This window comes from Eucyclogobius newberryi, unplaced genomic scaffold (assembly GCF_026437365.1).
Source record: "Eucyclogobius newberryi isolate DKJ021-1_F unplaced genomic scaffold, fEucNew1.0.hap1 SCAF_13, whole genome shotgun sequence".
Taxonomy (NCBI): domain Eukaryota; kingdom Metazoa; phylum Chordata; class Actinopteri; order Gobiiformes; family Gobiidae; genus Eucyclogobius; species Eucyclogobius newberryi.
In genome coordinates this window covers 31,272,243-31,286,476 of record NW_027315757.1, presented here as the reverse complement: position 1 = coordinate 31,286,476, position 14,234 = coordinate 31,272,243, and the positions used below count along the sequence as shown (strand labels likewise).

The window sequence follows — 14,234 nt, the reverse complement described above, 5'->3', positions numbered from 1 at the left end:
GTTTGAGTTGTTTGTTGCAGTTACACCCGTGGACACTAGATGGCATCAGTGCACTCTTGAGCCAGTTCGAAAGGTTCTTCATAACCCAACAACACCGTGTTCAAATCATAATCAGATCCTCAGAAAAAAACAACAACTAGATTGTTGGTTTTTTAATCCTAGAATGTGATTTTGTCATAGGGCCACATGGGCTGCAAGAGCCAAACTTCCCTATTGATAACATTGTATTTTGCCATGAACTATAGAAACAAAATATCACTAAGTAATTCGACACATCCACTATTGTAACTGTTATTTCTCACAATGGGGAAATTCAAGTATTAAAACAATTCTGTATTTTAACAATATTTTTTTAGCTGCCCCATTTGCAGTAAATTTTATTGGAATAAAGTCATGTGAAAAAAAGAGATAAAACCCATTTCATAAAAACAAATTAAGACTTGTTTTTGATTTGATAGAGGGCACCTGTTTGGACAGAAATGTTTCATCCGTCATACACGCCATGTTTATCTGCCATGTGTTAAGTTATACCATTTGGAATTTGCACACAGCATATGGGTCAAAAGCCAGTCTACACTATTTGCCAATACCACAAACACCAGTGTTTACCATTCTCAAGAACTTCCCATTCTGAATTACTAGTAATGATGTGTGCCTCCAATACAAATGTCCTGTTTTATTCTCCTGACACACCACTTTTGTTCTGGGGACTCTGCGTGCAGTGTGTGTTGTGCCTGACCTGACTTTGATTAATCATTCCAAAAATGGTTCTTTGAAAACAAGATGCGGAAAAACATGTCCATCTGATGTCACAAGTTTCACAATTTACACTTTTCATGTTATGTTTTAAGCCAGCTTCTCTCACATAGTCTGTGTAGAGCCTCTTGACCTTTACATTCTCCCCTGACCTTGACCCTGCACATGTCAGAGCAGTCCAGTGGCTTTAGGCAGTGTTTGTTATGTCACAATAGTCTTTGACACAGAAATGTGTGCAGTCAGTACTGGGGCAGTCTATCATTCGTGCTCATTAAAGGTGCACTATGTCACTTTTCTGGTGGAGGGCGCAGCAACTATTTGTCTCCATGGAGATTATTGCTTTGCCTGGAATCTCCATGGAGACAAGCAGGTGACACCACCAAGCCAAGTTACAGGATCAGATCAGTGGAGAGGCGACCCTGACCTTGCTCACATGTTTTTCATGGTGTTAGTCTAAAACCTCTGCAATAGAGTAAACACGAAATAAATGACAGATGGGTAATAGATTATAAAATGACAGGGAATACATTCACATCTGCAGAAGGTGGCAGATCCTTCACCAGACAAGTGCACCTTTGTAAAACTCTACTTTACCTCTGTTAGGAATTTGTTTAATTCTGAATATTATGCAGATGAATCTCAAAAGGTGCGTGTCTGTGTGTCTTGTGGATGTCAAAAGCTTCTAACCATGTGACGTGTAATCAGTTAATGACTCTTTGTTACTTTCTATAGTAAAGCATAAGAACAGCAGCAGCATGTTATGGATCAGAGGGCTGTAAACATCTCTCCATGCCGGATGCATTCATTCAGATAGCTGTTGTCTCAGTTATCACCCGAATAGATGCATTCAAGCATGTAGAGATGTTTTATATTTGTACTTGTGGTGAAGAGGGAGATGGAAGACCTGCTGATTGTGCTGCTGCTGAGCTTGGAGCAAAAAACGGTTGTTTTGATGACCTTGAATTCAAACATTGTTCTTCCTTTTGCCACATGTTACAAAAGGAGTCTGTGCGAGGTTGTTGCAATAAGCTGTTCTTTGGAACCCCGAAAATTCGAGGAAATTTTCACATCAGTGTTGTGTTTCAGTTCCTAGAACCTCCAGGGGCTGGAAGTTCTAGGAAAGCGGGGGGCAGAGGAGGGGGGGTACTTCTCTGCACGTGGGGCCATAACCACATACCACCACATCTGCTCATGCCAAAATATACAACTGTGCTACGTCTGAAGGCTCCGGCCGTTCTGCTCAGCCCATCTACTTTAACACTTCTGGAATAAAAAAAATATATAGGCCAAATGCTTGCATATAAAGACAAAAGTAGGAGTCATTCAGCCTTTATTTATTATCTAACTTATTGAAAATGTGCTGGAGGTTGGAGAGACAAAAAAAAACAACCAAGAAGAAAATATCGTGTCTCTGTAAAGCCACTGATGCTAAAACAAATATGGACACAAGGCCACAATGATTCTATAATAAATAGACTTTTTATTTATGTACAACAAAACAGCAAAAACAACATGGGCAACAAATATTTACAATTATCCACATCATATGTACACACGCTTTTCACGGACACAATATTATGTACAGTTCTGAGGCCTCCAATAGGCTTCCCTTTTTAAACACTCATTTTTACATGACCTCACTTTGCAACTGTTTCACGTCCATCTAACATCCCACTGCAAACAGATCAGAACAAGGCACACATCAGCCACTATTAACATATGGCTTTCCTTAGGGGGGAATGCAAAGGCAGGTCCGGGCCTTCACAAGGATGTAAATAATGTCCACATGAATCGCACAGAAGGCAGGGGCCCATTACTCACACGTGGGGCCGTCAAAGCACCCGTGAACAGAGAGGAATGTTATCGTCCTCCTGAGAGGGATGAGGAAAGGCCTCCTACAAGTCCTGAATAAGTGCAGTACCACTTTAAAAACACAGGTGGGTCAGAGAAGAGTGCAGCGAGTCAAGGCACAAGCAGCGTGGCTCAACAGTGGCTTAGGTCCCTTTAGATGAGGATACATGAGGTGGTGAGGTCACTACGGTGAAAGCATTATTGAGTTGATAATAGTTAGAGTGGACATTCATATTCGTCTTTTACTCTAAAATAGAATAAAACCAAACCTGACAGTTACTTGAATAACAACAGATTTAAGTTATGTGAATGTTTTTCTAAACCCAGGCTAATTTCTTTTCTTGTCTAAAACCCTTTCAGAGTGACACAACCTCTGCTGAGTTAAATGGAGGTTGTAAAGATTGTCAATGAAGCTCGTACACCTGATATTTAACCCTGGTTGTCCACTGAGTTCGCATGTGAGGTAGAGGTCTTCAGTTTTCAGTGAAGGCTGGATTGTCTGCTTCTTCATTCAAGTCCACTATCTGTCTCTGAACAAAACAGAGGCAAAGCTGTTAAACAAGTCGTTACATTGTTCTTTAGATATGTTTTTAAGAGCTAATACTTACTTTTGGATAAGTGTAACCAGCATCAAAACTGTTGCTCCTCCAGATGTGCACCTGGTCCTCTGTAGTCTTCTGGTACACCGGGTTGTCGAAGTGAATCGTGTTGGTGTTTTTGAGTCTGTAGTTTCTCCACAGCAGCAATCCACCAACAATCACCATACACACAATCACTAAAAAAAACACACAAGTGACAATAAGACGTACAGTTTGAATCAAGCATTTCCTCTATAAACAATATTTGACTAGTGACTGTGACTAGTGATGACCTAGAATTCATCTCAACTAAATATACACATCCGGATTAAACTAGAACCAGTCCAGAAGGCACGGATAATAAACCGAGACTTAAATGAACTCTGCCAGAAGATATCCATACATCACTAGAACCATTGCTCTAAATCTTTAAAGCCAAAATCAAAGCACTCACCCAGAGGTAGGGCGATGTATAGGGCAAAGGGGGTACTTGAGGCAGCACTGGGTATGGCTCCAACCACATGTCTGAAGTCTGAAGGGACAGTAGAAAAAAATATTGATGTCAATGTCGAACGCAACTGCTGTGTATGCCGACTGAGAGCAATGCACCCTGGGGCTCAGGTACCAGTCATGACTTTGAGCCCTGCAGAAGTAGTTCAGGCTCACTGACTGTAAATACAGGTGAACTGAGATAGCAGCCTGAATAGAAATGGGGTTATGACGTCTGTTATTATCTGAATGCAGTGCTGAGTCAACATGTTTTCATCCTGCGAGTCTTATAACTGTCTAGTATTTGGGGGCAATAGGTTGTGTTCAAGTCCATAGAATTTGATGATGTCATAATCTCAGATGGGGGCAAGGGCCTCTGAAGGTCTGTGGGAGAGTGACTGTTTTTGAAAGAAATATCAAAAACAACTGTTGAATCTTATTATTTGGCTCCACAAACTTGTCATATTAATCCTTGTCCATAAAGTCTGTTCAGTTGACAACAATCACGTGTTTGGAGGTGAAGAACAGCACCACCTCCATCACTCTGAGGCTATTGTGAAACACTGATTTAACTTTTATTTATTTATGCTGATAGAGAAGATGCTGAACATTGTGCCAGTTTCTCTTTCTGTTTGGCCCAGTAATTACAGGTCAACAACAACAATCTGACAGTTAAAATGTATTACACTATAGGGCTTCCTGTTTGTGACATTACAATCCAAGCTGTCTTTGCCAGTTCTGTTTTCAATATCTCCTTGTTAAAATGAATTTGCCTTGCTGTCATATTGTATAGTTAACCCTAACCCAAGTACCTGAGGTAGTAGCCGGAGCCTGGGAGCTGGTCCGAACGCTGGGCCGCACAGTGGTGGAGGTCACAACTTTGGGTGGAGGAGTGCTGGGTGCAGCGGTGGTCTTTACGGCGGCTGCGGTGGTGCGTGGAGCAGGACGGATCGCAGGTGTGGGGGGAGGCGTGGTCATCGGTTTATGGACCACTACAGGAGCCTGGGGGGTGGTGCGGACCAGGGGTTTAGCTGTGGTGGTGGGTGGGACGGGGGGCTGCACGCGCTCGGGACGGGCGGTGACAGGACGGGCAGGCGTGGGGACTCCTGGAAGGGAGCAAACCGTGAACGTTAGCTCGAGTTTTATTTAGGAATGTTGAGGGAGAAGTAATAGGATTCATAAGAAATGGTCCTCATACCGGGCACACATCTCCTCATGTCTCGGGCCAGCATCATGTTGTCAGGACACACACAGGTGTAGCGCGGTGGGTGTCTCCCCACCTGAGGGGCCGGCAGACACATGAACTCACAGCCACCATTGGACACTTGGCACCAGTCTCTGCCTACAATCGTTCAAATGAGAATATAATAACGTTCCAAATATTGATCATAGTTTGAAAAAGAGATATAGCCTAATATTGATCAAGTATGAGCAATGTTCTCGTACCGGCAGGCTGCTTGAGGTTATGGTACAGAATAATGTCCTCAGGTGATGAGAGGTGTTCGGCCACTGGTCTTATGTCCTCTCCGGTCAGTCTGTTTGCACTGAAGATGGCGTTATTACTGACGTCTGTCCAGAAGACTTTCTCCTGAAAACAGATTATCCAGTATTATTCAGGTCACAACACAATGGTAAATACTGGAAAGTTATTATCATAAGAATAATTGTGGGCAGCAGTGAGTTCTTATTTCTGTTTAATCTACACTCTAAATAGTTTACCAAAATATGTGGTTTAATGTAATGTAATTAGATCTGGTTTAATGTAAGAATATCATTACTTTTTCATTCAGACAGTTTGACATCATAAAGCTTGCAATAAATGATGAGTGTTGTTTGGCCATCGAACCAGTAATGGTGAATAAATGTAAAATTTTCTTTATTTTCACAATAATCTATATCTATATGTATTATAAGATAGCTAATTGGTTCTATTTTAGTTGGGTTGTCACACCAACTTTTTTTCCTAAATATTGTTGTTGAATACATTTTGGTCAAATGCAATGTTTTAAATCCACTTTTATAGAAATTGACCTCTCATTAGTGAGCGTGGAGTGCTACAGTTAACTAGCGTGTTGAGACCTTTACAGCTTGTTGTAATCAGCCTTTATCGTGCGGCATATCTACCTCAAACACGGTCAATCCCAGCGGGTGAGCCAACTGCTGCTGGTCAATAATGAGGGTGCGCCGCCCGCCGCCTTGCACGTCGATGCTGGAGAGAGTGTGCAACTTAGAGTCCACCCAGTACAGCCGCTGGTTCAACAGGTCTGAGGGAGGCAGGGCAGGAATCAGACCAAACTGGACCCATTAACACAAAGAACAGAGGAAACTCAAGTGTTTACCCAGAGAGATGCCGTTGGGCCACTCGATGTTGTCAGTAACCAGAGCGGTGCGGTCCACTCCATTCAGCCCGCCCTTCTCGATCTTAGCAGGGAAACCCCAGTCTGTCCAGTACAGGAAGCTGGGGACAAAAATCATGATTATTTACCTGTCATGTGTTTGTAATTAACTATAAAATATACTATAAAAAACTACATTAAAGGGCCAGTTCTATGCTAAATTGATTTTCTGCAAAGTTAACCTAAATATAACTTCAAGTTGAAGCCTTTAAGCTAATATTCAGAAAAAATATAGTCTATTTCAGATTGTAACAAGACACTGGAGTTTGGAATGTGTTTTGGAAATAAAACTAATACGAATGTGATTTTTTTTAAGATAAAAAAGCTGAATAAAAACGTGTAATGGGAACAGTAATAATCCTCATAATGTTGCTCTCCGTTTGCCTGAGGCCTTTGCTGTGCCTTTGAAGACTTACTTGCTGTGAGGGTCGACCACTATGGCCCGCGGCTTGGATAATCCTTGGCGGAAGAGAGTTTTACGTCGTGTCCCATCAGCGGTTACCACGGAGACAGTGCTGCGAATGCTGTCGGTCCAGTACAGGTTACCGTGGACCCAGTCAAAAGCGATTCCCTCTGGAGCCTCGATGTCACCACTGATGAGTATGTTATGGCTGGAGGGGTTTTCGGCCAAATCCATCTGAGCTCTAGAGAGGTACCACAAATTAAACAGGAAAATAAAGGGGAAATTATTGTGTTCAGTGTGAATAAACTACCTGTAGATCTTCTTCTGAGAGATGTCAGACCAGTATATGTCTTTGGTGGCCATGTTCATGTCCAGAGCCACAGCGTTTTTCAGCCGGGGGATTACTCTAGTGTACTCACTCTTGTCCAGGGTCATCTTCCTGACCTCATGACGGTTGGTAAAGAAAAGATAAGCAATGGTACCTAAATAAATGAAAATGCATGTATTAAATTGAAAAAATAAAGAAATATTGATAGTGCTACACTGATACAGTCACTTTGTACTCAAAATTGGACTTTACCAATTGCTTTGCAGGCTTTGGTCGCAGGGTCCACTTGGTATCCCTCCTCACATTCACATTTGTAACTGCCGATCTGATTGATACAGATCTGACTGCAGGTGTCTGGGTTGGCACACTCATCGATGTCTGACGGAACAGAGCAAAAAAAACAATCATCGAAGGGCAACGTCATTGAAATATTTCACTGACATAGAAGCACGAGTAAACAAAGTGTGCAACAACGTACAAACTATCAAAAAACAAATATTTGATTAGACTCAGTTACCTTCACATCTCTTTTTATCAACCAGATAGAACCCAGAAGGACAAAGACACTCATATCCAATCTTCAGGTCGTTGCAGATGTGCGAGCAGCCGCCGTTGCTGAAGAGACACTCGTTGGTTCCTGCGGAGACGGTGACAGAATGTTTTTGTCTTTCTGTCTGCAGATGCTTGTTAGAGACACGGGTATTGTAAATATGTGTAGAAGATTATTGCTGTACTTACCACATTCTCTGAGAGGCTCGTCGGACCAGTCCCTACAGTCCCTTTTCCTGTCACACACTTTGTCCGTGTGGATGCACTCCCCACTGCGGCATCGGAAACTTTGCGGGCCCTGGCACTGTGTCACTGCGGGTGAGAAACAAACAAACAACAGGTAAAACATGGGGGAAATGGTAGATAATATGCAAAGTGCTTAGGATGAATAATTAAAAAACAGAGCTAACTTATGAGTAATACCAAATATATACAATTTTTCATTCATATTTGAGTCATCTTACAATTATCTCCCCTTTTTTAGCTTATATTATATAATAAACTAAAAAACAAAGCTAACTTATGAGTAATACCAATGTCAGGTTTGCAAATGTATTCGATTTTTCATTCATATTTGAGTCATCTTACAATTATCGCCCCTTTTTTAGCTTATATTATATAATAAACTAAAAAACAAAGCTAACTTATGAGTAATACCAATGTCAGGTTTGCAAATATATTCGATTTTTCATTCATATTTGAGTCATCTTACAATTATCGCCCCTTTTTTAGCTTATATTATATGAGTGAATTGGGGTGCTTGTTTTCCGTGCAATAACAATGAAACTATCTAAGTATTATATTGGTGGGAGACCGTACCATTGACACAGCCCAGCTCGTCGCTCATGTCCCTGCAGTCGTACTGGTGGTTGCACTGGTGGCTCCCGTGGATACAAGTCCCATCTCCACATTCAAACTCATCCGGACGGCAAGTGGTGCGAGCTACAACCACAACAACGACAACACCAACCATTTCAAAAACATATTGACTTTTCAGAATATGAGCGTAATAAGAGCTAGTAGCAGGAGGACAAGGAGTAGCCGGTGCCTTTTGTATTGACATATTTCTTTACCAGCAGCGTTTCTACACTAGTGTGAGAAATCGAATTCAAAATCGATTTTCATTTTTATTTTAAGGGCTTGATACACAATATTTTTTATTAACAGCATTGAATGTTTAACTTGTTTCTTAGATATAAGAAAGTAATCTTACTTACTAATCTTCCTATAAGTTACCTGTCCTTTTCCTCTGTAGCTACCTGCGTTGCAACAATGAAATTTCCCCATGTGTGGACAATAAAGGATTATATTATCTCATCTTATCTTATCTTACACTCGTTCTGATAAAGACCCAGACCATTCTAAAACTAATTAGACTTTTCCGGAAGAAATGTAGACTTATTTATACATAAAATATTGATAATTATTTAGTTTCAACATTAGCTTTAGCATGGATTAGTATTGAGTCTGTATTTCCAAGATCCCTTTTCAATACAATGATGATATAGCTGACTCACCACAGTCGGCTTCATCAGACCGGTCCAGACAGTCCTCTCCTCCGTCACACCTCCAGCTACTGTGGATGCACTCGCCGCTGCCACAGCTGAACTCCAGAGCGGAGCAGCGCTTGTTGGCCCCCACCGTGGTCCGGGATCCGCAGTTGGAGGGCCACTCGTCGGATCCGTCGCTGCAGTCCAAGTCCCCGTCGCAGGCCCACAGGCGGGGCACGCAGGCCGAGCTGTTACACCTGAAGGAGGCGGAGCTACAGGTGACCGGGGGGCACGACACCTCGTCGCTGCCGTCCTCGCAGTCCGACTCGTCATCGCACACGAACGTGGAGGAGACGCACTGGCCCGTCCCGCACCGGAACTCGGCGTCCGTGCACTGTTTGGGAGCTGAGGGGAAAACGGAGAACGGGGTGAATACGGGGGGGAATTGCCTCTCTTACTTCCTGTTTTTCATCCATTTGCGTTTGTTGAGGGTGTCGGTGTGTGACGATGGCGTACCACAGCTTTCCTCGTCGGCTCCGTTCTCACAGTCCGCCTTCCCGTCACACTGCCAGCTCTTTGGGATGCACTGGTTCAGTCGGTCGGAGCACGTGAAGTCTGTAGGTCTGCACGATTTAGCCGCTGCAAAAAAATACACACGCAACTTAGAACACTTTGCACCGGTGCATTCAGTCCCTCCATTACATTCTAACTCTTATCTAATGCCTTGATGTTGAAATTTCACACAGAAATAATTTAACTTACAATAACGGCGGCTCAGTCATGTGCAATACTGAATTAACCATGTGCAATACCGTCATATTCATGTGCAATTACTGTCGTACTCACAAGCAATTAAGGTCATATTCATGTGCATACAACTGATGTAAATAAGAGTGTTTCACTTACTTACTTTCACTTTTGTTTACTTACTTACTATTAGTATTATTTAGTCTTATGCTAGCTATTTTTACTTTACTTTATTTTATTATTATTATTTTCTTATTTTTATTTTTACCTTTTTATTTTATTTATCTATTTTAATTTATTTTTCCCCCCCTCCAATCCCTATTTAAGATATGAGAGGAGTTTTGTTAATAAGAGTTTTTCTATTAAGAGTGTTTTTTCTTCCTATTATCTGCATTGTAACACCAAAATTTCCCCATGTGTGGACATTAAAGTAATATCTTATCTTATCAGTTATGTACAAATCACATTTTAACATTACCGTGAAGCATTTCTACAGCCTCTTTTGGTCATTTTTGTGAATACTAAGAGACCATTGTGGGTGAGACTTACAGCAGGTGCCAGGGAGCTCGTCTGTGCCGTCTCCACAGTCGTCTGTCCCATCACAAACCCATCTGGCCGTGATGCACTTCCCGTTGCCACACTGGAACTGCCTCGTCCCACAGGTAACCAATGCGCCTGTTTAAAAAGACACAAGACATTTAGATGAATTTGTATGTCTGTAATCATTTGAATTGATTGATAGGTGCAGTAATTAGACAAACACAAGGACCTGTTAAACTGTATGCAAACAAACTTTCCTACAGAACAGATTTGTCAAAATGTCAATTATCAGTAGTCGAGATCAATAAAAAGAGAAAGGTGGATTTCCAACTGCCGTCGATCCAGTTTTCATGACGTGGGCAACAGCTCGTGTTTCTTCTTGTTGAAACAGGGCTGAATATAGTTAACACACCTCCTGGCTGCACCTATAGCGCGCCTCCTGGTCATCGTCATGTGTCCACAGACGCTACTGCTGTTCAAATAAATAATATGTATGATAATAAACAGCCCATCCCCCAATGTCATCGTCACAACACGACTTAAGAGAGCCCAGTCCCCCTGGAGACCACCTGTTTGTGAGAGGAGTCGCACCAACACACAGAAGCACCAGTGATAAGGCAAATCCTAAATACTGTGTGTCATTGATTGTATGAAATGGGTATTTTTGACTGATATAATGGAATAACGTTTAAATCATACAGTAATGTTTTTGCCAACCAAACGTGGGCATCTGTTCCTATTGGTCACGCCTCTTCTCTTTCATGCAGAAAAATGCTATGCAGGCTGAGAATTTACTATAGCTTTATGGCTTCACGTGACAGTTGTGAAGACATAAAACTTACCATAGGTTATCAGTGGTGGAAGTTACTGCAATAAACACAGAACTATTAAAGTGTTTACCGTAGAATCATAAATTACTCATTAAAAGTTAAGGTTCCGGTACAAATGTTGTATTACTTTCAATACAAATGGACTATCCCTACTCTATAATTATTTTAATATTGTAAAATATAGATTAACCTACATGTTTACTTTTACTACATACTACTTCATGTTTCCTAGAAGTTCACTGCCCCCTTAACGGAACAACATTGGACAGTAGGTTTCCCAAAAGCATCTGTTTTCCCAGGATTGCGGTTGACTTAGTTCACGTGGCGTATTTACTGAGCTTAAAGTTCAGCAGTCGCAAACCCACTGATGGTGGCGTTATCGTCTGCGTGAGTGCTTAAGTTATAAAGAAAACATGTTTGACTTAATGAAAGTTGAAGAATGCAGCAAAAATACAAGGGGCAGTAAGTGTGAACGATGTATCCCGATGTCTTAAATGTATCAGTTGAGGCTCAAACAAAGTGTGAAATGACTATACATTTACTCACAGAATTGCAGAAATATATCTTTATAATCCTTATCAGGAGTTTAAAACCTTTTTTTAAGCTCTTTTTTTAAGCTTTTTGCAGTATTTTGAGATTTTCATTTACAATCCATTTTTTTTCTTTTCCTCATAATCTATACATCCAATATTTTCTAAGCAGCATTTACACTTGTATTGATTTCCTGCCCATCTCTCAGACAATTGTGTTAGTCCCAAGAGGGTTGCATCAGACAGCACATTTGATCCAAAACAAAACTAAAATAATGTAATATTTGAATTGGCTCTTCCAGTTTAATCATGAAATACTTACTTATACGTACGTACTTACAAATAAGTTAAGTTTTAACCATCTTTAATACAACGTGAGGCCATGCGCTCTTCACTATAACAGGTTTGCCCATAACCTTCCACTCAGAGACAACAAAGTGCATTCTTGTGGCTGATGAAAGGCGGTTTTGAGCCAGTTTGGACAAGTTTCACCTAAAGCACATTTTCCCCAGTCTCAGCGCAAACCTGGGCGTGCTCTGTTTGTCCTACAGTTCATTTAAGGTAAAGTGAGTGGATCTGACTCAGGATCCAAATAGCAATCTTATCTTACAAGAATTACACTAGAATAAACAAAGCTTCCCCTCCAGTTCATTGGATATTGCGTCAGGGATTCCATGCTCTTGGCTGATGCAATAAATCACGCCACTTTCCTTGACCATGTGCTCCAGAAAGGTTTTGTGAGTTGCCATTGGCGCGTGTCCCGAAGAGAAACCCGGCTTTTCTCTCACTCCACTGGACACACTGTATTCAGGCGCTTCTTGCAGCTCATTGGCTGCAAGGAGCGCCTCAGTATCTCAAATATACCGCTCCATTCACACCATCACGTGTATTACAGAGTGATCGTTGTCATTGCTGGAAGTTTTCAGAGGGAATTTGAGGTGAAATGTTTTCAACGAAAGCAGAAAGGGGAGTGAAGAAAAAAGAAAAAGAAAAAACGAGATTTGACCTACATTTAGAGGGATATCCGCGCCCTCCCCCATCACTTGTATCCGATAGTGTAATGTGTGTCACGTGCAGTAATTGGCTCAATTGAGGTGTAATTTTCTTTCATGATAAATGTTTGTTCTTGGGGGAACTCCAGATTGATGCCCAGTGCACAGTATTTAGTTTGATTTGTAAATATCACTAAAAAAAACTAAAAAATAAGTTCACTCAAATGGATTTAAGCTGTAAATTCCACTTACTTGTCCGATCAATGGTGAAGATGATGAAGACGACGTACGCGTAAAGAGGTCGCCCCATGTCTCCAAACCCGCGACTGTTTGAACTATTACGCGTCTGTTCTTCTGTCCAGTGTGACAGTGTCTGTGTCTGTGAGTGATGCCACTGCCTGTCACTCAAATACAGGACCCGAATGACTCAATGAAAAGTGTTGGGAATATTATTTCAATATTAGTTCCCGTTGGGTCAGAAATATGTTGGTCCAGCTGATGCTCAGGGCTGGGACGCTCCACACACTGTTCTGTTTGGCAACAACATCAGACCAATTTCAATGTGGTCCAGTGTGGGTGGGACCCGGGGGCCCCTAGAGGGCGGAGCCTACAGTGGTGTGATTTCGGAGGAACACGGTCCCAAAAATCTGAAGGCGGTGTCACGTGCCGTGGATTCTACTCCCAACGTGTTAACCCTTCACGCACGGGAGGGTGTGCGCAGACTGCCTCTGTTTGTGGACGTTAGAGCCTCACGGCGGGGCGGAGGAATTTGACCTCGCCATCGCAGCTGCAGGGCCCCCCGGAGGGCCCCGCGTGCATTTACATGCCATTTTCATCTTTAAGAAAGACTAAAGCCTTCAAATACTATCACTTTGTGGAGGAGGGAAAAAGCGCCTTTTAGACATAAATATGATAATGACAAGTTGGTTTACTTACTTAGAGCACCAATGAATGTAGATCACTAATCCCATCTCATCATTACTTTCCTGCATCTTGTACTGTTGCAATAATACTAATAATAATACTAATAATAATAATGATTATTATTATTATATGCAACAATGCAACAAATTTCTTGAAGATGAGTGTTTTAGATTTACAGTCTCACCATATAAATACACATTAGCCATGATTGTGTCTCACACTCATTGACAGTAATTCTACACTACTATCACTACTGGATAGTTATGACACAAAAGAGCAGCATAAAAGCTGAGATATTTTTATTTCCCCCCATGAAAGTGAAAGCTAGTCTCAACCCAGACCTGACACTATTGGAGTGTCTAAAAACAAATCTATTTAAATAAATGATACGTGGTGCATGTCTGAAGTCCCTATTTAAGAGATCACAACGACACATATACAAGGTTGGCACAGTACAATCACATTCACCAATAAAAGTATCTATAAAATGAACTAGAATACAAATGGTTAAAAGTGTGATGAACATAAAAAAGCTATAAAGTAGAAATGGATATGTTTACTTAGAATGACTTGCACTGCCGTCTGTTATAAACACATTTGGGGTCCAAAGTCTGTGGCCCTTGTAGTTTACAACATAGCAGATAAAATGTTGTCTAAAGAGATAAAACTTCTAAGCAACCTTGAACCATTGTGAAGAAGACAACATGATCCATGACGCAAAACATTACGATTATACAATTATAAAAATATATACTAAAAAATATAAAAAAAATAGAAACTGTTGGCCTTAGTTTTACTCTACTACAGTTCAAATAGATTTGTATGAATAAA

At 41.3% G+C, this 14,234-nt stretch overlaps 1 protein-coding gene across 1 annotated transcript; it reads right to left on the bottom strand.

The window, feature by feature from the left end:
• Nucleotides 1-2,213: 2,213 nt before the first annotated feature.
• Nucleotides 2,214-13,014, bottom strand: ldlra (low density lipoprotein receptor a). Its single transcript, XM_072443498.1, has 18 exons — nt 12,732-13,014; nt 10,137-10,262; nt 9,357-9,479; nt 8,868-9,245; nt 8,170-8,292; nt 7,540-7,662; nt 7,319-7,438; nt 7,054-7,179; nt 6,784-6,955; nt 6,487-6,714; nt 6,014-6,132; nt 5,799-5,938; nt 5,121-5,262; nt 4,873-5,016; nt 4,487-4,780; nt 3,640-3,717; nt 3,216-3,382; nt 2,214-3,137 (listed from the first exon to the last, which is right to left on the bottom strand). Exons 1-18 carry the CDS (start codon nt 12,787-12,789, stop codon nt 3,081-3,083), a joined length of 2,718 nt encoding a protein of 905 aa, XP_072299599.1. The 5' UTR covers nt 12,790-13,014; the 3' UTR covers nt 2,214-3,080.
• Between the last annotated feature and the right edge of the window lie 1,220 nt (nt 13,015-14,234).

Excerpts from the sequence above, each read along its gene's own strand:
- ldlra (XM_072443498.1), bottom strand. The coding sequence starts at position 12,789 with ATGGGGCGACCTCTTTACGCGTACGTCGTCTTCATCATCTTCACCATT. Across the intron at positions 10,263-12,731 it reads CTTCACCATTGATCGGACAA|GCGCATTGGTTACCTGTGGG; the intron begins GTAAGTGGAATT and ends CTTTTTAAACAG. Across the intron at positions 9,246-9,356 it reads AGCCGACGAGGAAAGCTGTG|CTCCCAAACAGTGCACGGAC; the intron begins GTACGCCATCGT and ends TTTTCCCCTCAG.